This window comes from Denticeps clupeoides, chromosome 10 (genome assembly GCF_900700375.1).
Source record: "Denticeps clupeoides chromosome 10, fDenClu1.1, whole genome shotgun sequence".
NCBI lineage: Eukaryota > Metazoa > Chordata > Actinopteri > Clupeiformes > Denticipitidae > Denticeps > Denticeps clupeoides.
Window position 1 is genome coordinate 3,092,111 of NC_041716.1, and position 12,794 is coordinate 3,104,904.

General features: G+C 48.6%; 1 protein-coding gene across 1 annotated transcript; it reads right to left on the reverse strand.

Moving 5' to 3' along the window:
- Positions 1-1,839: 1,839 nt before the first annotated feature.
- Positions 1,840-12,386, reverse strand: ppardb (peroxisome proliferator-activated receptor delta b). The gene is given in 9 exon segments (XM_028994977.1): positions 1,840-3,652; positions 4,382-4,625; positions 6,217-6,420; positions 6,812-6,969; positions 6,972-7,016; positions 7,419-7,557; positions 7,779-7,930; positions 9,536-9,904; positions 12,093-12,386. Coding segments are annotated over 8 exon segments (1,512 nt in total). The 5' UTR covers positions 9,858-9,904; positions 12,093-12,386; the 3' UTR covers positions 1,840-3,404.
- Positions 12,387-12,794: the final 408 nt, after the last annotated feature.

Below are 12,794 nucleotides of genomic sequence, written 5' to 3' on the forward strand. Positions count from 1 at the left end.
AAGCACAACATGTAAATGCACGCGCACACACACACACTCACACACTGTCTTTCCACGAACATGTTGCAGGTTGCGGTACGTTCCTTTAAAGATAAACTTGGCACAATGTGTGACGGTATAATGGGACAGGACCTGGTATGTGGACCAGATCATGGGAATCTGGCCACGTTATCTCAGGCGCTATAAATATTATCAGCGGTCGGAAAGGGACGCTGCCGCGTGCCCACATATGCAAAGCCGGCGTGAATGAAATCGGCTGCTGCGCCAGGGGCATCCCGCGCCGTTCGGCAGAGCATATAAGGCGGCGCGAGAGCCGACCGGGTCCAGCGAGGCTCGTCGTCCCCGCCGCGGCCCGCCAAGACGAAGGGAGCGCCGCCGCCATCGGCCGTCAGGATGAAGGCCTGCGTCCTGCTGGTGAGCTCATCTTCACAGCATCTGACCCTGAGGAGGTTCACGAACGGGTGACCCACTGATTAAACAGTGAACGTGTGAAGGACGCTGGTATGTCGAGGTGCGAGTGTAGGTCTCTCTCTCGCTCGCTCTCTCCTACAAGCAAACATCTACAGATGGAGGACAAGTCTCTTTCTCTTCACACATTCTTTTGTAATTAAACCCTTTATGCGAGTCGATATATTTGTTACGTTAGAACGGATCTGCTTGCGACTTTTGTACACGATTTTCTGGTATACCGTATCAATTATATATATCAGTTTAAGCTCAAAGGCAACGAACGCTCCGATGAAGCTGAAATTTGTCCGCGTTTTCTCTCGAGTCGATGTGAAGCAGGCGTGGCCGTTTATTCTGCGTTTGAATGCAGACCCTCCTGCTGTCGGCGAGAGTTGCCGCGGCAGCTCCATCCCACCGGCACCACCACGCCGAGGCCCACTGGACCTGCTCCAGCTGCGACACCAACTGCACACAGAGCGACATCGACCGGTTCAAAAACCGAGTCAGCGAGGAGTACACCTTCGTCCACAATATGAAGCTGAGCAAGAAGGCGCTGGCGCCGTGGAACTATCAGTAAGTGTCACCGCGCGCCGCCGTTGGCGTGTGAACCGCGTGCAGTGTGTCATGTCAGTCCGGCCTCTCTTACAGGAGTGACGCCGACGCAGAACGGATCCCGGAGGAGATTCGCCAGGCCGAGTGCTCGACCCACTGCCGGTTCGATAGGGCCAGAGCCCGGCCGCTGCCCATTCAGCACAGAATCCACGTCTACCACGTACACAGGTGTCCGGGCGCGGGGCAATACCGCCTGGCAAGGAGGGCGCTCATGGTCAGCCTGGGCTGCGCCTGCGTTCTGCTCGACTGACTTATTTTTTTAGGGGCAGTGGTGGCCTAGTGGTTAAGGAAGCGGCCCCGTAATCAGAAGGTTGCCGGTTTTAATCCCGATCCGCCAAGGTGCTACTGAGCAAAGCACCGTCCCCACACACTGCTCCCCGGGCGCCTGTCATGGCTGCCCACTGCTCACTCAGGGTGATGGGTTAAATGCAGAGGACAAATTTCACTGTGTGCACCGTGTGCTGTGCTGCTGTGTATCACATGTGACAATCACTTCACTTTATCACTTATGACCTCTCGGGCCCTGCCACCCGTTCACATTTACACTTACGGCATTTACCAAGAAAGGCTGACAGCCGGTGGTGCCAGGGACCGCCCCCCCCGGACACGCTCAGGGACACCGTGGTAGTAAGTGGGGTTTGAACCTGGGACTCGGTGGTCTTCTGGTTCGCGGGCGGGCGTATAACCCCATTAGCGTGCAGAATTTGTGTTTTTTTTTTTTTTTTTTTATTTCACTGTACGACACTTTACACAACCAAGGATGCCTGAACTAGGCAGTTTTTTTACATGTGTTCATGTTTTTAAATAAATAGTATTTTAGCGCTTTATTAAATAAATCTATTTATTTGCCCTATTTACCAGCGGTGTGTGACTTTTATTTCTGGTGTTTTTGCTTTGTTTTACCATCCCCAATATACTTGGTATATTTTAGAAAAGTATTGCGTGAAACATGAATCTGACCCACATGAGTTTTCACACTTTAATTGGGCCACCAACTCACAAAACTCAAACACCGTTCTCTCCGCGGTGCAATAAAAACTCCACGCCAGGCCCACCGCGACCCTGGTGTCACTTAACATCTTAAAAGTCTGTTTGGGAAGAAGACCGTAACAAATGCAGGACGTGACGGCATGCGACACTTCTCATCGCATCGCTGGCCCTTCGCCGCATTAGTCTTTGCATATTAGAGAAATGTATTTTAATATTTAGTTGCTGATCTGTTGCTTCTTCTCGGTTTTCATCTGAAACCAGACCTGTTAATTTTATGAAGAAATATTTTCTTTACTTCAGCAACAGAAGATCTTATATTCATGAATGCAGATTATTCAGTTGCATACAAAACATCGTAAAGCACACAGATATCCGACCTGCTTCGGGACATGGAGGTGTTGGAAGTGTCACATGCCATGACGTCGTGACATCTTTACACAAACAAATGTGGGATTCGTGTATATTGCACATAAACGACGTACCAGGCTTAACCAGCATCTTCCCGGCACGGAAACCATCGTAACAGCGACGCACAAAGCAAGTTCCACCGAAAAAAAACAAAGCACGGAAATCAATATGAAAAATCTGCATAGTTCATAATAACAAATAACCTTTGTATTTCACTTAATGTGCAGCACGTGCGAATACGAAGTCAACGCCGTCGTAGAGGGATGGCTTATTTGTTTCGGACCGAGGGAGTGAAAGCGTAACCGTCGTCCACCATTAGAATTAGCGAACACGTACCTGCAGTGCATTTTAACGTAGTGGTCCTATGACGATGGATTCTCGAGGTATTTTCCTGTTTAGCTCATGGTCAGAAATGACAGTTTTACACGTCAAAAGTTCCGCTGGGGTCAAAAACAAAAAAACACACCAGCATTCTGACTAGTTCCCAGGATTCATCTCCTAACAGCCGTAAGCCTGATCTCTGGTGGGTGCACTTGTGCAAAAGTGCACCCAAGATGGGTGCAGATATCCCCTCACCACTGACTGTATGTACATACAGAGACCAAAAATCAGGTTTAAATTGTACAGAGAAGCCTTGAGAGTCACGTGCTTTAGCTCTTTGATTGTAATGGGAGTGATTTGGTGAAACGAAAAAGAAAGGTTTTTCTGCCATGTGGGGAAACGGACTCTTTTCGACCGATTAAAAATCCAAACTGAAAACCTGATAGTGACACGCTACATTCAAAAGGATTAGTCCAGACGCAGGGCTGGAGAGCAGAGAAGAGATGTGAGCTGTAACTCTGCGGTAGGAACGTCCATAAAAAAAAAACAAAAAAACAGCCATTTTCAACACAGTGTCTTAGAAAGTTCAATAACAGCATCTAAAGGAGTTCCCATTTGGAGACGGTTTAATACATGTCCTTGTAGATTTCCTGGAGGAGCGGATGCAGCGACGTCTCGGACTCGGTCTTTTTGATCATGTGCACCAGCTGAGCGTTCTCCGTGACCAGCTGCCTCAGGTCGGCCATCTTCTGCAGCAGCTTTGGGAAGAGGTGTGGGGAGTCCGTGTGGCGCACCTGAAGGTGCTGGTCCAGGGCCTGCAGGATACCGTCCTGCATCTGCTCCACCTGCTGGACATTCATTAAACCTGGACGGTCTGGAAACGGAAACGGGCGGAAAAGAAGTGAAATAAATCATTTACGTTAGTAACTTTGTGTTTAAAAAAAAAAAGGAACTAGGTAGTAGCCTAATGTCTGTTACACTCGCCTATGATCCAGAAGACCCAGGTTCAAACCCCATTTAGTACCATTGTGTCCCCGAGCAAGACACTTATTCCTAAAATTGCTCCAGGGGGTGACTGTCCCTGTAACTACTGGATAAGGCCGTCTGATAAATGCTGTTAATGTATGGTATTTCACTCAATAACTGTATCTGGAGTTAAATATCACATGATCAAGAGCAAAATTTGACTTGTAACTTGACCTCCCGTTTACATTAATAGTTAAAAAGGGGAATTTGATCATAGCTGTCTACTTGGTGCTTGACCAAACTGTGCAGCCCAAAGGAAATGTGTCATTTTTATTTATCTAACAGGTAATATTTAAATTATTTAAAAAAAAAAAAAAAAAAATGTTGGATTGTTATGGAATACAAAAGATTAAGCTGCTGACAAAAAAAAAAGCCTGCATTCTTATTGGTCTCTTGAGTGTCCTATTGCAACGGTGTTACCAGAAGACATGATTCAAAATAAGATCTGAATTGAATCTGGGGCACGTTAGGAAAGTGGACAGTGTGTGAGTTCAGAGAGTCAAATGGAGGCGTGTTCACTTGTTTACGCCGTTTCTGAACTGACCTACTTTTAACTAATAACCGGAAAATTGCTCACCTCCACAAAGTATAATTGCAGCAACAAAGAGGGCAAGATCGCTGTCATCCAGCTCCAGCGCGTTGAATTTCACAGCGAACTCAAACTTGGGCTCCATAATTTCACTGAAGGGCTTACGGAGGCTGCGCAGGAACTCCCGCGTGACGAACCCCTTCCCGTTAGCCACGAGCAGGCCGTCCTTGTTCATGAAGGAGGGGAGCATGGCGAAGATGGCCTCATGGACGCCGTACTTCAGCAAGGTCACCTGGAACAGCGTTTTAATAAGAGTGTAACGATCGTGTATTAGTCTGGACCTTGTCTGAACGTTGGGAAAGTCCAGTTGGCACGACTCAACTTCCAGACAATTTCGCCTGGATGACAGAGAACCTTCACAGACCTCTGGACCTTGTGTGTGGGGTCCAGACCATTTTTCCACGTCCACTCGCTCGACACCAGTGTGTTCTGATGCGCTGCGGTATTCCGACGTGTTAACATTTACATTTACAGCATTTATCAGACGCCCTTATCCAGAGCGACTTACAATCAGTATTACAGGGACAGTCTCCCTGTAGCAATTTAGGGATAAGTGTCTTGCTCAGGGACACAATGGTAGTAAGTTTGATTTGAACCCGGGTCTTCTGGTTCATAGGCAAGTGTTACCCACTAGGCTACTAACACCTAACATACCTGTAACGTGTAGGTCCCGTGCCGAGAGGTGGACATGGTAGTAGCCTAGTGGGTAACACTTGCCTATGAACCAGAAGACCCAGGTTCAAACCCCACTTACTACCATTGTGTCCCTGAGCAAGACAATTAACCCTAAATTGCTCCAGGGGGAGGCAGGAGAAGAGCCAGCGGAAGGTTGCACATAGAACATTTTCTCTTTATTTTTTTTTATGTTCTGTTTGTGATTTTCAATTTTTCAACAACAAACAAATAACATCTGTTGACCAATATCCACCCTCAACCACACCCGTCAAACAGCAAGGAGAAGGTAAATAAATAAATAAATAACGAGTGCAAATTAAAAGCGGTCTCCTCTTTTACTTTGAATATGCTTTAGGAAACGACATGCCTATGCTGGACTTGAACCGGACGATTTAACATAAATCAATAAATGGTGACCATATCTCCTTGAACTTTTCCTGACGATTGGCTTGACCGCATCGCAGTTTTTCGCAGAGGGGGGCTTGTCTGATTTCCGCAACATTAGTGAGGAGAAAGCTACCACCTTGGCTTGAATAAACGTCCTGGATCAGAGTTTATCATTTAAATCAAACTTTTTTTTAACACAAATAGCAACAGCTCCACCTGGCTGTTATAAAGTATCATCCCCTTATTGGACATTTGTCTATGTAGTAGTCCGCAGCTAAAAGTCGTACACTCCTCCATGTGCTCTCAGGTCGTTGTCTGTTGTCCCTGAGACGAGGAGGAAACTCTGGGGTGACCGAGCTTTTTCAGTCGCTGCCCGAAGACCTTGAACTCCATTCCCGCTTTTAAGAGCCCCCTCGAAACACATTTATTCTGCTTGGCTTTTAAATCAGTCTGAGATGTTGGTTTTTACGGTTTTATTGTGGTTGTTTTTTTTTTTTTTTAACTCTGCGTTCTTTTGTCTGCATACGCCACTTTGGTCATAAAGTGCTTTATGAATAAATTTGAAGTAAAATATTTTGCAACAGTAATAAATGAGGACACGCTGGCCACGCGTTCGCAGTGCTGACCACGCCCATATCACCCACCCGGCTCGTCCCTTTGCCGCCACATTTGGGGACCGAAAAAAAAAAATGCAGTTCAACTGCCGTCGCTCCAATTTGGGCATTTCGGAGGCGAGTTGTCAATATTTCCATCCCCCATACCTGGTCATTGAGAAAGAGGTCGACGAAGCCTGGGATGTTTTTGGCAAACTCGGTCAATTCCCGAACCGTCTCCACGGTGGTGCACTGGCAGCGGTAGAAGACGTGGACCCCGATTTCCTTGTTGGGCGGCGTGCTGTTCAGCTGGTTCCACACCAGGCCGTTTTCCGCCTGCCGCAGGGAGTCCATGTCGTGGATGACGAAGGGCTGGAAACGTCCAAACAGAGTCGTTCCACCGTAAACAACTTGAAGCTGAAAACTGGGCCGTCATCATCAAACTCCAGAACGATCGATGATATACGTATTTCTTATTACTATATAGATATTATTCAAGTTGACAACCATGCAAGCAAAATAGCACAATAATATTTAGACGCCAAGTGTGATATTTTGTGCGTTGAGTATGCTAAAATGTATAATTATATGTCTATTATTGTAATGATTAAATGTAAGGAAATGGGCCCGTAATCAGAAGGTCATGGCTGCCCACTGCTCACCAAGGGTGGTATTTAAAAGCGGAGGACACGTTTCGCTGGGTCACCATGACAATCACGTCGCTTTCGCTTCACTAATCGCGGTTTTTGGCCATCAGACGTACCGCAGAGGAGCTGGTCTTGCCAGTCAGGATGTTGCGAGCCTTCTTCTTGGTCATATTGAGGTTTTTAGGTAGGCTTGTGTTGACTTGCTTTGCCAGAGTTTTGAGGTCCGGCCCTCCGGGGTTGGGCACGCTCTGTTCCCCCGCCAGCAGTCCCGCCACACAGCTTCTTCTTTCTCAGCCTCTGGCATACGACCGTACCTGATTGCTGAAGGGGGCGACGGTTTGCGACATTTTATCAAGGGGGTTAGCCACGATGCTCTTACTGCAATTATAATTACAGTTTAACCACAATCATCCAATAATGCATACCTAGGGTGGTTAACTGCAGTAATAAATTAAAGCAGTAGCATTAAATTTATAAAAAAAAAAAAAAAAAATAATAATAATAATAATAATAAATAAATATATAAATAAATCAATCAATCGCAGTTGGATCAACCATTTCACGTCACGTCTGCCAAGGAATCTCTAGGGTGCTGAAGCGTGCTAAAGGGAATGATTTCTGAAAGAGGCCCAGTATTTCGTAACCTTCAGTAAAGCGGCTGCATGCTGCCGACAGCGTCTTTCCGCGCTAAAATGTGGAGAATTGTAAAGTGGCCTCACTCACCGTCGTGGGACATTCCCAAAGCCAGGCACTTCTGAAATCGACAATACTGACACTTGTTGCGGCTTTTCTTCTGAATCTTGCACGTGCGCTCGCAGCGTTCGTATTCCAGCTTCATCCGAATCGTGCGCCGGAAGAACCCCTGCGGAACACCGACAAAAATGAGACGATGGATTCTAGCAGGGCTTTTACCCACGGCACCGTAACGGTGGGCCAGAGACAGGACGTCTCGCCCGTTCACCTCGGAGGAGATACAACAGCCCCGCAATCTGGGTACACGTGCTGTGGGTGTGCGGAAATTCGGATTTTCCCACAAAAAAAAAAAAAAATTAAAAAAAAAATCACCCAACGGAAGAGACGCACCTTACAGCCTTCGCAGGCGTGGACACCGTAATGGAACCCGGAGGCTTTGTCCCCACATATTCTGCACTCCACGTTGATCCCGGCGGCAGCGGGGTCGTCGCGGCCCAGCCGCAGATGCTCGGTGAGCGAGAGCGACCGTGTCTGCGAAGCATCTGTACGCGCACGGTTTAGGAAAGAGATAAAAATAAAATTGGCGAAAACGTGTATTACAGTCGCGGCCAGTTCACGTTTCATTTCAACAGCGCTACCATTACAGAAATACGTATAAATAAAGACCTCGCACCAGGGCCGTCAACCTTCACATAGACCTATCGTTATGGTCCGCCTACACGGAGCGCTGATAACACTCAAAACTACAAATCCCACAATGCAGCGCTTCGCTTGCCTTGCCTAACTCTACACTGCAGCTGAATCTGTACAGGAGCGTGAATTTAAAGTCCTTAGTCTGCCCAAATTGAGCACTGCACTGGAAAGGATCCACCTCTGCCTCACGTAGAGTCTCCACTGGTGTCCCTCAAGGCTCGGTGCTAGGTCCTCTCCTTTTCTCCCTCTACACGAGATCACTTGGTGAGGTCATTTACTCCTCCCTCTGATCTACATGCTGCTTCCAGCTAAATCTCTGCATGTCGAACCGACATCTCATCTTGGATGGCAGCCCATCACCTCCAACTCACTCCCACCAAAACTGAACTAATATTCATTCCGGCAGATTCTTCACCACATCAGGATCTTGCTATTAACCTGGACAACTCACAGCTCTCTCTCCTTCTACAACAGCCCGCAACCTTGGCGTAACAATAGACAACCAACTCTCCTTCTTGACTCACATCAACGTTGTAAGTCGCTCTGGATAAGGGCGTCTGCCAAATGCCGTAAATGTAAATGTAAATGTAATCAGCAACCTTTCCCACTCATGTAGATTCCTTCTCTACAATATCAGACAAATCCGCCTTTATCTGTCAACACAGACCACCCAGATACTGGTTCAGTCCTTAGTAATCTCAAGACTGGACTACTGCAACTCCCTCCTAGCTGGTCTACCTCTATATACCATCCGACCTCTACAACTCATACAAAATGCAGCAGCACGACTGATCTTCAACCTTCCCAAGTTCTCCCACACCACCCCTCTGCTACGTTCCCTCCACTGGCTCCCAGTAGCTGCACGCATCAGGTTCAAAATACTGATGCTGGCCTACAAAGCCAAACATGTAGTAGCACCATCCTACCTCACATCCCTTATTACACCTCGCACTGCACCTCGTATACTCCAGCCTCCAGTACTGCTCGCCTGGTCCCTCCATCTCTGAAGGTAAAAGGAAGACATTCATCTAGACTCTTCTCCGTCTCGACCCCTCGGTGGTGGCATGAACTTCCCCTTGAGGTCAGAACAGCTCAGTCACTGAGCACCTTCACACGGCAGCTCAAGACCTTCCTTCCTCTTTAGAGAATATTTAGATGAACTTGTAACCTTCTTCTTGTCTGACTTGTGTATAGAAACTAGAACCGAGTGAATAAAAAGATTGTATTCATAGTTGGGGGTCCTAGTGAACCAGAACTGATCACTTCATCAATGGTGACATGGAAGCACGTTGTAAGTCACTCTGGATAAGGACGTCTGCCAAATGCCTTAAATGTAAATGCATCATGGGATCCCTAGTTTGTGTGTTATCAGCGCGTCATATGGCTGGGCCATAATAATAGATCTATAGATAGATAGTAGAACAAATGAGCTGTAATGGCTGCAGGCCTCGTACCTGTGAAGGCGTTTGCAGGAACAGAGCTGGCCTGAGCACCTCCACCCTCCTCCTGCCCGTCTTCTTCGGCTCCGTGGCCATTCTGCTGACCTTCCGCGGCGCCGGGGGACTCCTCGCTTGCCGCCACTCCGTTACCGGACGCCGGCCCCTGCCGGTCAGGAGCTTCGCCGCGGCCCGAGGACGCGTGCTCCGCCTCCTGAGCCGCACACCCGACGTCCTCGAGGGTCTGCAGCGAATCCGACTCGGCGGCGTCCTGCACCGCTCCCCCGACTGCCTGGCGGTCGCTCTGCGCCACGGCGGTGGCTTGGTGGAGCTCCTCCATGGCGGCTAAAGCTCTCGGACCTTCATCAGGTCGCAGACATGACCTCCCTGCACACATGCGGACGAGAAATTTACGGAAAACTTCATTAATTCGGTGCCAGTAAAACATTTTAAAGGTTTTTAAAGGTCCCATGACGTGAGATTCTTTAACTAATACAAGTTCCTCTAAGCGTGCTTCGGTCGTTCCGCTTCAACGTTTAGAGAGCGGCAGCTCTGACGGTCGGATCTGGAATTTGTCCCTTTATAACTTCATAAAGGAAAAAAAACGCAACACTACTTCCTGTCTGAACCGAACGTTGTGGTTGGTGAACGGTGTTGATTAAGTCATTTTTGCGAACGTCCCCTCAACTTCTATTGGGCGCTCTCCGCCTCGTCCCCTCCTTTAAAAATCATGTCCGGGGACCTTTAAGAATTGCCATAAAACACATAAAAACACAAATCTGACTAATAGACAGACTAAAAATGTCCCTCTTCACTGGGTCTCCGATCCCAACCGACTCTGTTCTCCTTTGTCGTCCCTGGCTGGTGGGGCAACTTGTCCTGCTCCATTCGACTAGCCGAGACTACTACTGAAGCAACTGAAAACCCACTTGTTCAAGAAGTATTTCATATGAGACTTAAACACTAACTAACTAACTAACTAACTTACTAGATAGACAGACAGACAGACAGACAGAGGACAGACAACACACAGACAGACAGAGACAGACAGACAGACAGATAGAGACAGACAGATAGATAGAGACAGACAGATAGATAGAGACAGACAGATAGATAGAGACAGACAGAGACAGAGAGATAGATAGAGACAGACAGACAGACAGATAGAGACAGACAGACAGACAGACAGACAGATAGAGACAGACAGACAGACAGACAGACAGAGACAGACAGATAGATAGAGACAGACAGATAAGATAGAGACAGACAGATAGATAGAGACAGACAGATAGATAGAGACAGACAGATAGATAGAGACAGACAGATAGATAGAGACAGACAGATAGATAGAGACAGACAGATAGATAGAGACAGACAGATAGATAGAGACAGACAGACAAATGTGATATTCGTCTAGCACTTAACAATTCCCAGCATGTTCTTTTCCTGACAAGTTCGGCCTTATCAGGGGCTCTTAGTTTTGTAACTCAAAATCTATGGAAACCGAATGAGAATTGCTGTGTCCTCTTGTAGGTCGCTTTGGAGAAAAGAAAAGAAAAATGAAAAGAAAAGTAATAGTGCCGTATTGCAGCACCTCTGGGCGAGCGCGCGGTTTCTCCATCTAACTTTCCCAACAGGCCCGCCGCCGAAACGCTGCACAGAGGTCATGGTTCAGGCGACCGCCCCGGGACGTTCAGCTTTCAGAAGCACCAGCTACCGGGCAGCCGGCCTCCGTTGCCGTTTAACACGGTCGAGCGTGCCAAGGTCAAGCCGAGTAAATGAATAATGCACGTGCGTACCGCGGGCCGTGCCAAAAAAGTAGGAGGTGGCACACATACGGGCCTGGATACCCTGCAGTAGGGGGGCGTGAACACGGGGGTGTTTGTGGGGCGCAGGTCTGGGCCGAACGCCGCTCGGCTTATCTCCTATTACGCGGCCAAGTGCTACCGTGCGAAGGGTTCGTGTGGGAAGAAGAAAAAAAAAAAAAAAAAAAAAAAAAGGGGATAAGCAACAGGAGCCGGAGGGTTCAGGCACGCCGTCCAACAACCAGTCGTGCCGGTTGCGCGCTGAACTCTCGCCTCCCGTGTGACAAAGCAGGGCGACTGAGGGCTCCTTATAAAAAGGTCACCGGAGGTCAAACCCAACCTGCCGACAGGGGGGGGTTCTGTTTACTTAGAACCTCTGTGCAGGAACATGACGGGACACCTGTGGCGTGGCAAGGCTCCGCGCACCTAGCAGCCCTGATCCCAGGGTACTACCAGGGTGGCAGTGGCCTATTGGGTAGCACACTCACCTATGAACCAGAAGACCCAGGTTCGAACCCCACTTACTACCATCGTGTCCCTGAGCAGGACACTTAACCCTGAGTGTCCCCGGGGGGGGGGGGGGACTGTCCCTTTAACTACTGGTTGTAAGTCGCTCTGTAAATCCCGAACCTGCAGTTTTATACTCGGCCGCGCCGGTTAACGTTGCGCGGAACACGGCCGGGAGCCGCAGGCCAGGCGCTGCTAGCCCCGAGCGGCTAACGCGGCTAGCAGCGACCCGTCCGCGGGCCGGGCGGCGGCGGGGACTTTACCTGCGCGTCGCGGGCTCGGCTCGGCTCGGCTCGTCAGTCCCGGCGGCGTCGCATTATCCCGAACCGCCGGCCGCGCACCGCCGCCTCACAAGCGCCGTCCCCGCTGGAACAGGCCCGCCGGTCGCTTCATCTGCCCGGCCGCGGTCAAGCTCCACGGACCACGGCCCCGGTCGGTCGGTCGGTCGGTCGGTGTTCGGCCACGGGTTCCGCCGGCGAGCTTCGGCTGGGACGCGGGTCGGCGGGTCGGAGTCGGCGCGGGTTTGTCCTGTTCGCCGGGAGCTGGCGTGGCGTGACGTGACGCGGAGGCGTCGCCGTCGCCGACTTTATTACCATTAAAGTCACATGCGCGCTTTTTTTACAGATTAAAAAACGAGATGTGAACAACTGCGGTTTACTTTGTTCACGTGGAGAAAACGACTGGTTTATTTCAAAGTTAAGTCAAAGTTTAATCATTATATTTGGTTATTACATAATAAGAGGCCTTGTGTGTCCAGACTTTTTGACCTTTTTGACTTTTTGAATTGAATATTAAGTCCAGTAATCTGCATTTTATTCAACAGCGAGAAAACAAAAGGCTTAAATTTCATTTCATATTTCATGTCATTTGTGTCAGAATAATTGAACGCCATTGCTAAACTAGCACTTATAAGAAAAAAAAAAAGGCACCAAATATATTTTCCATCACAGTTACTTCCTTAAGAT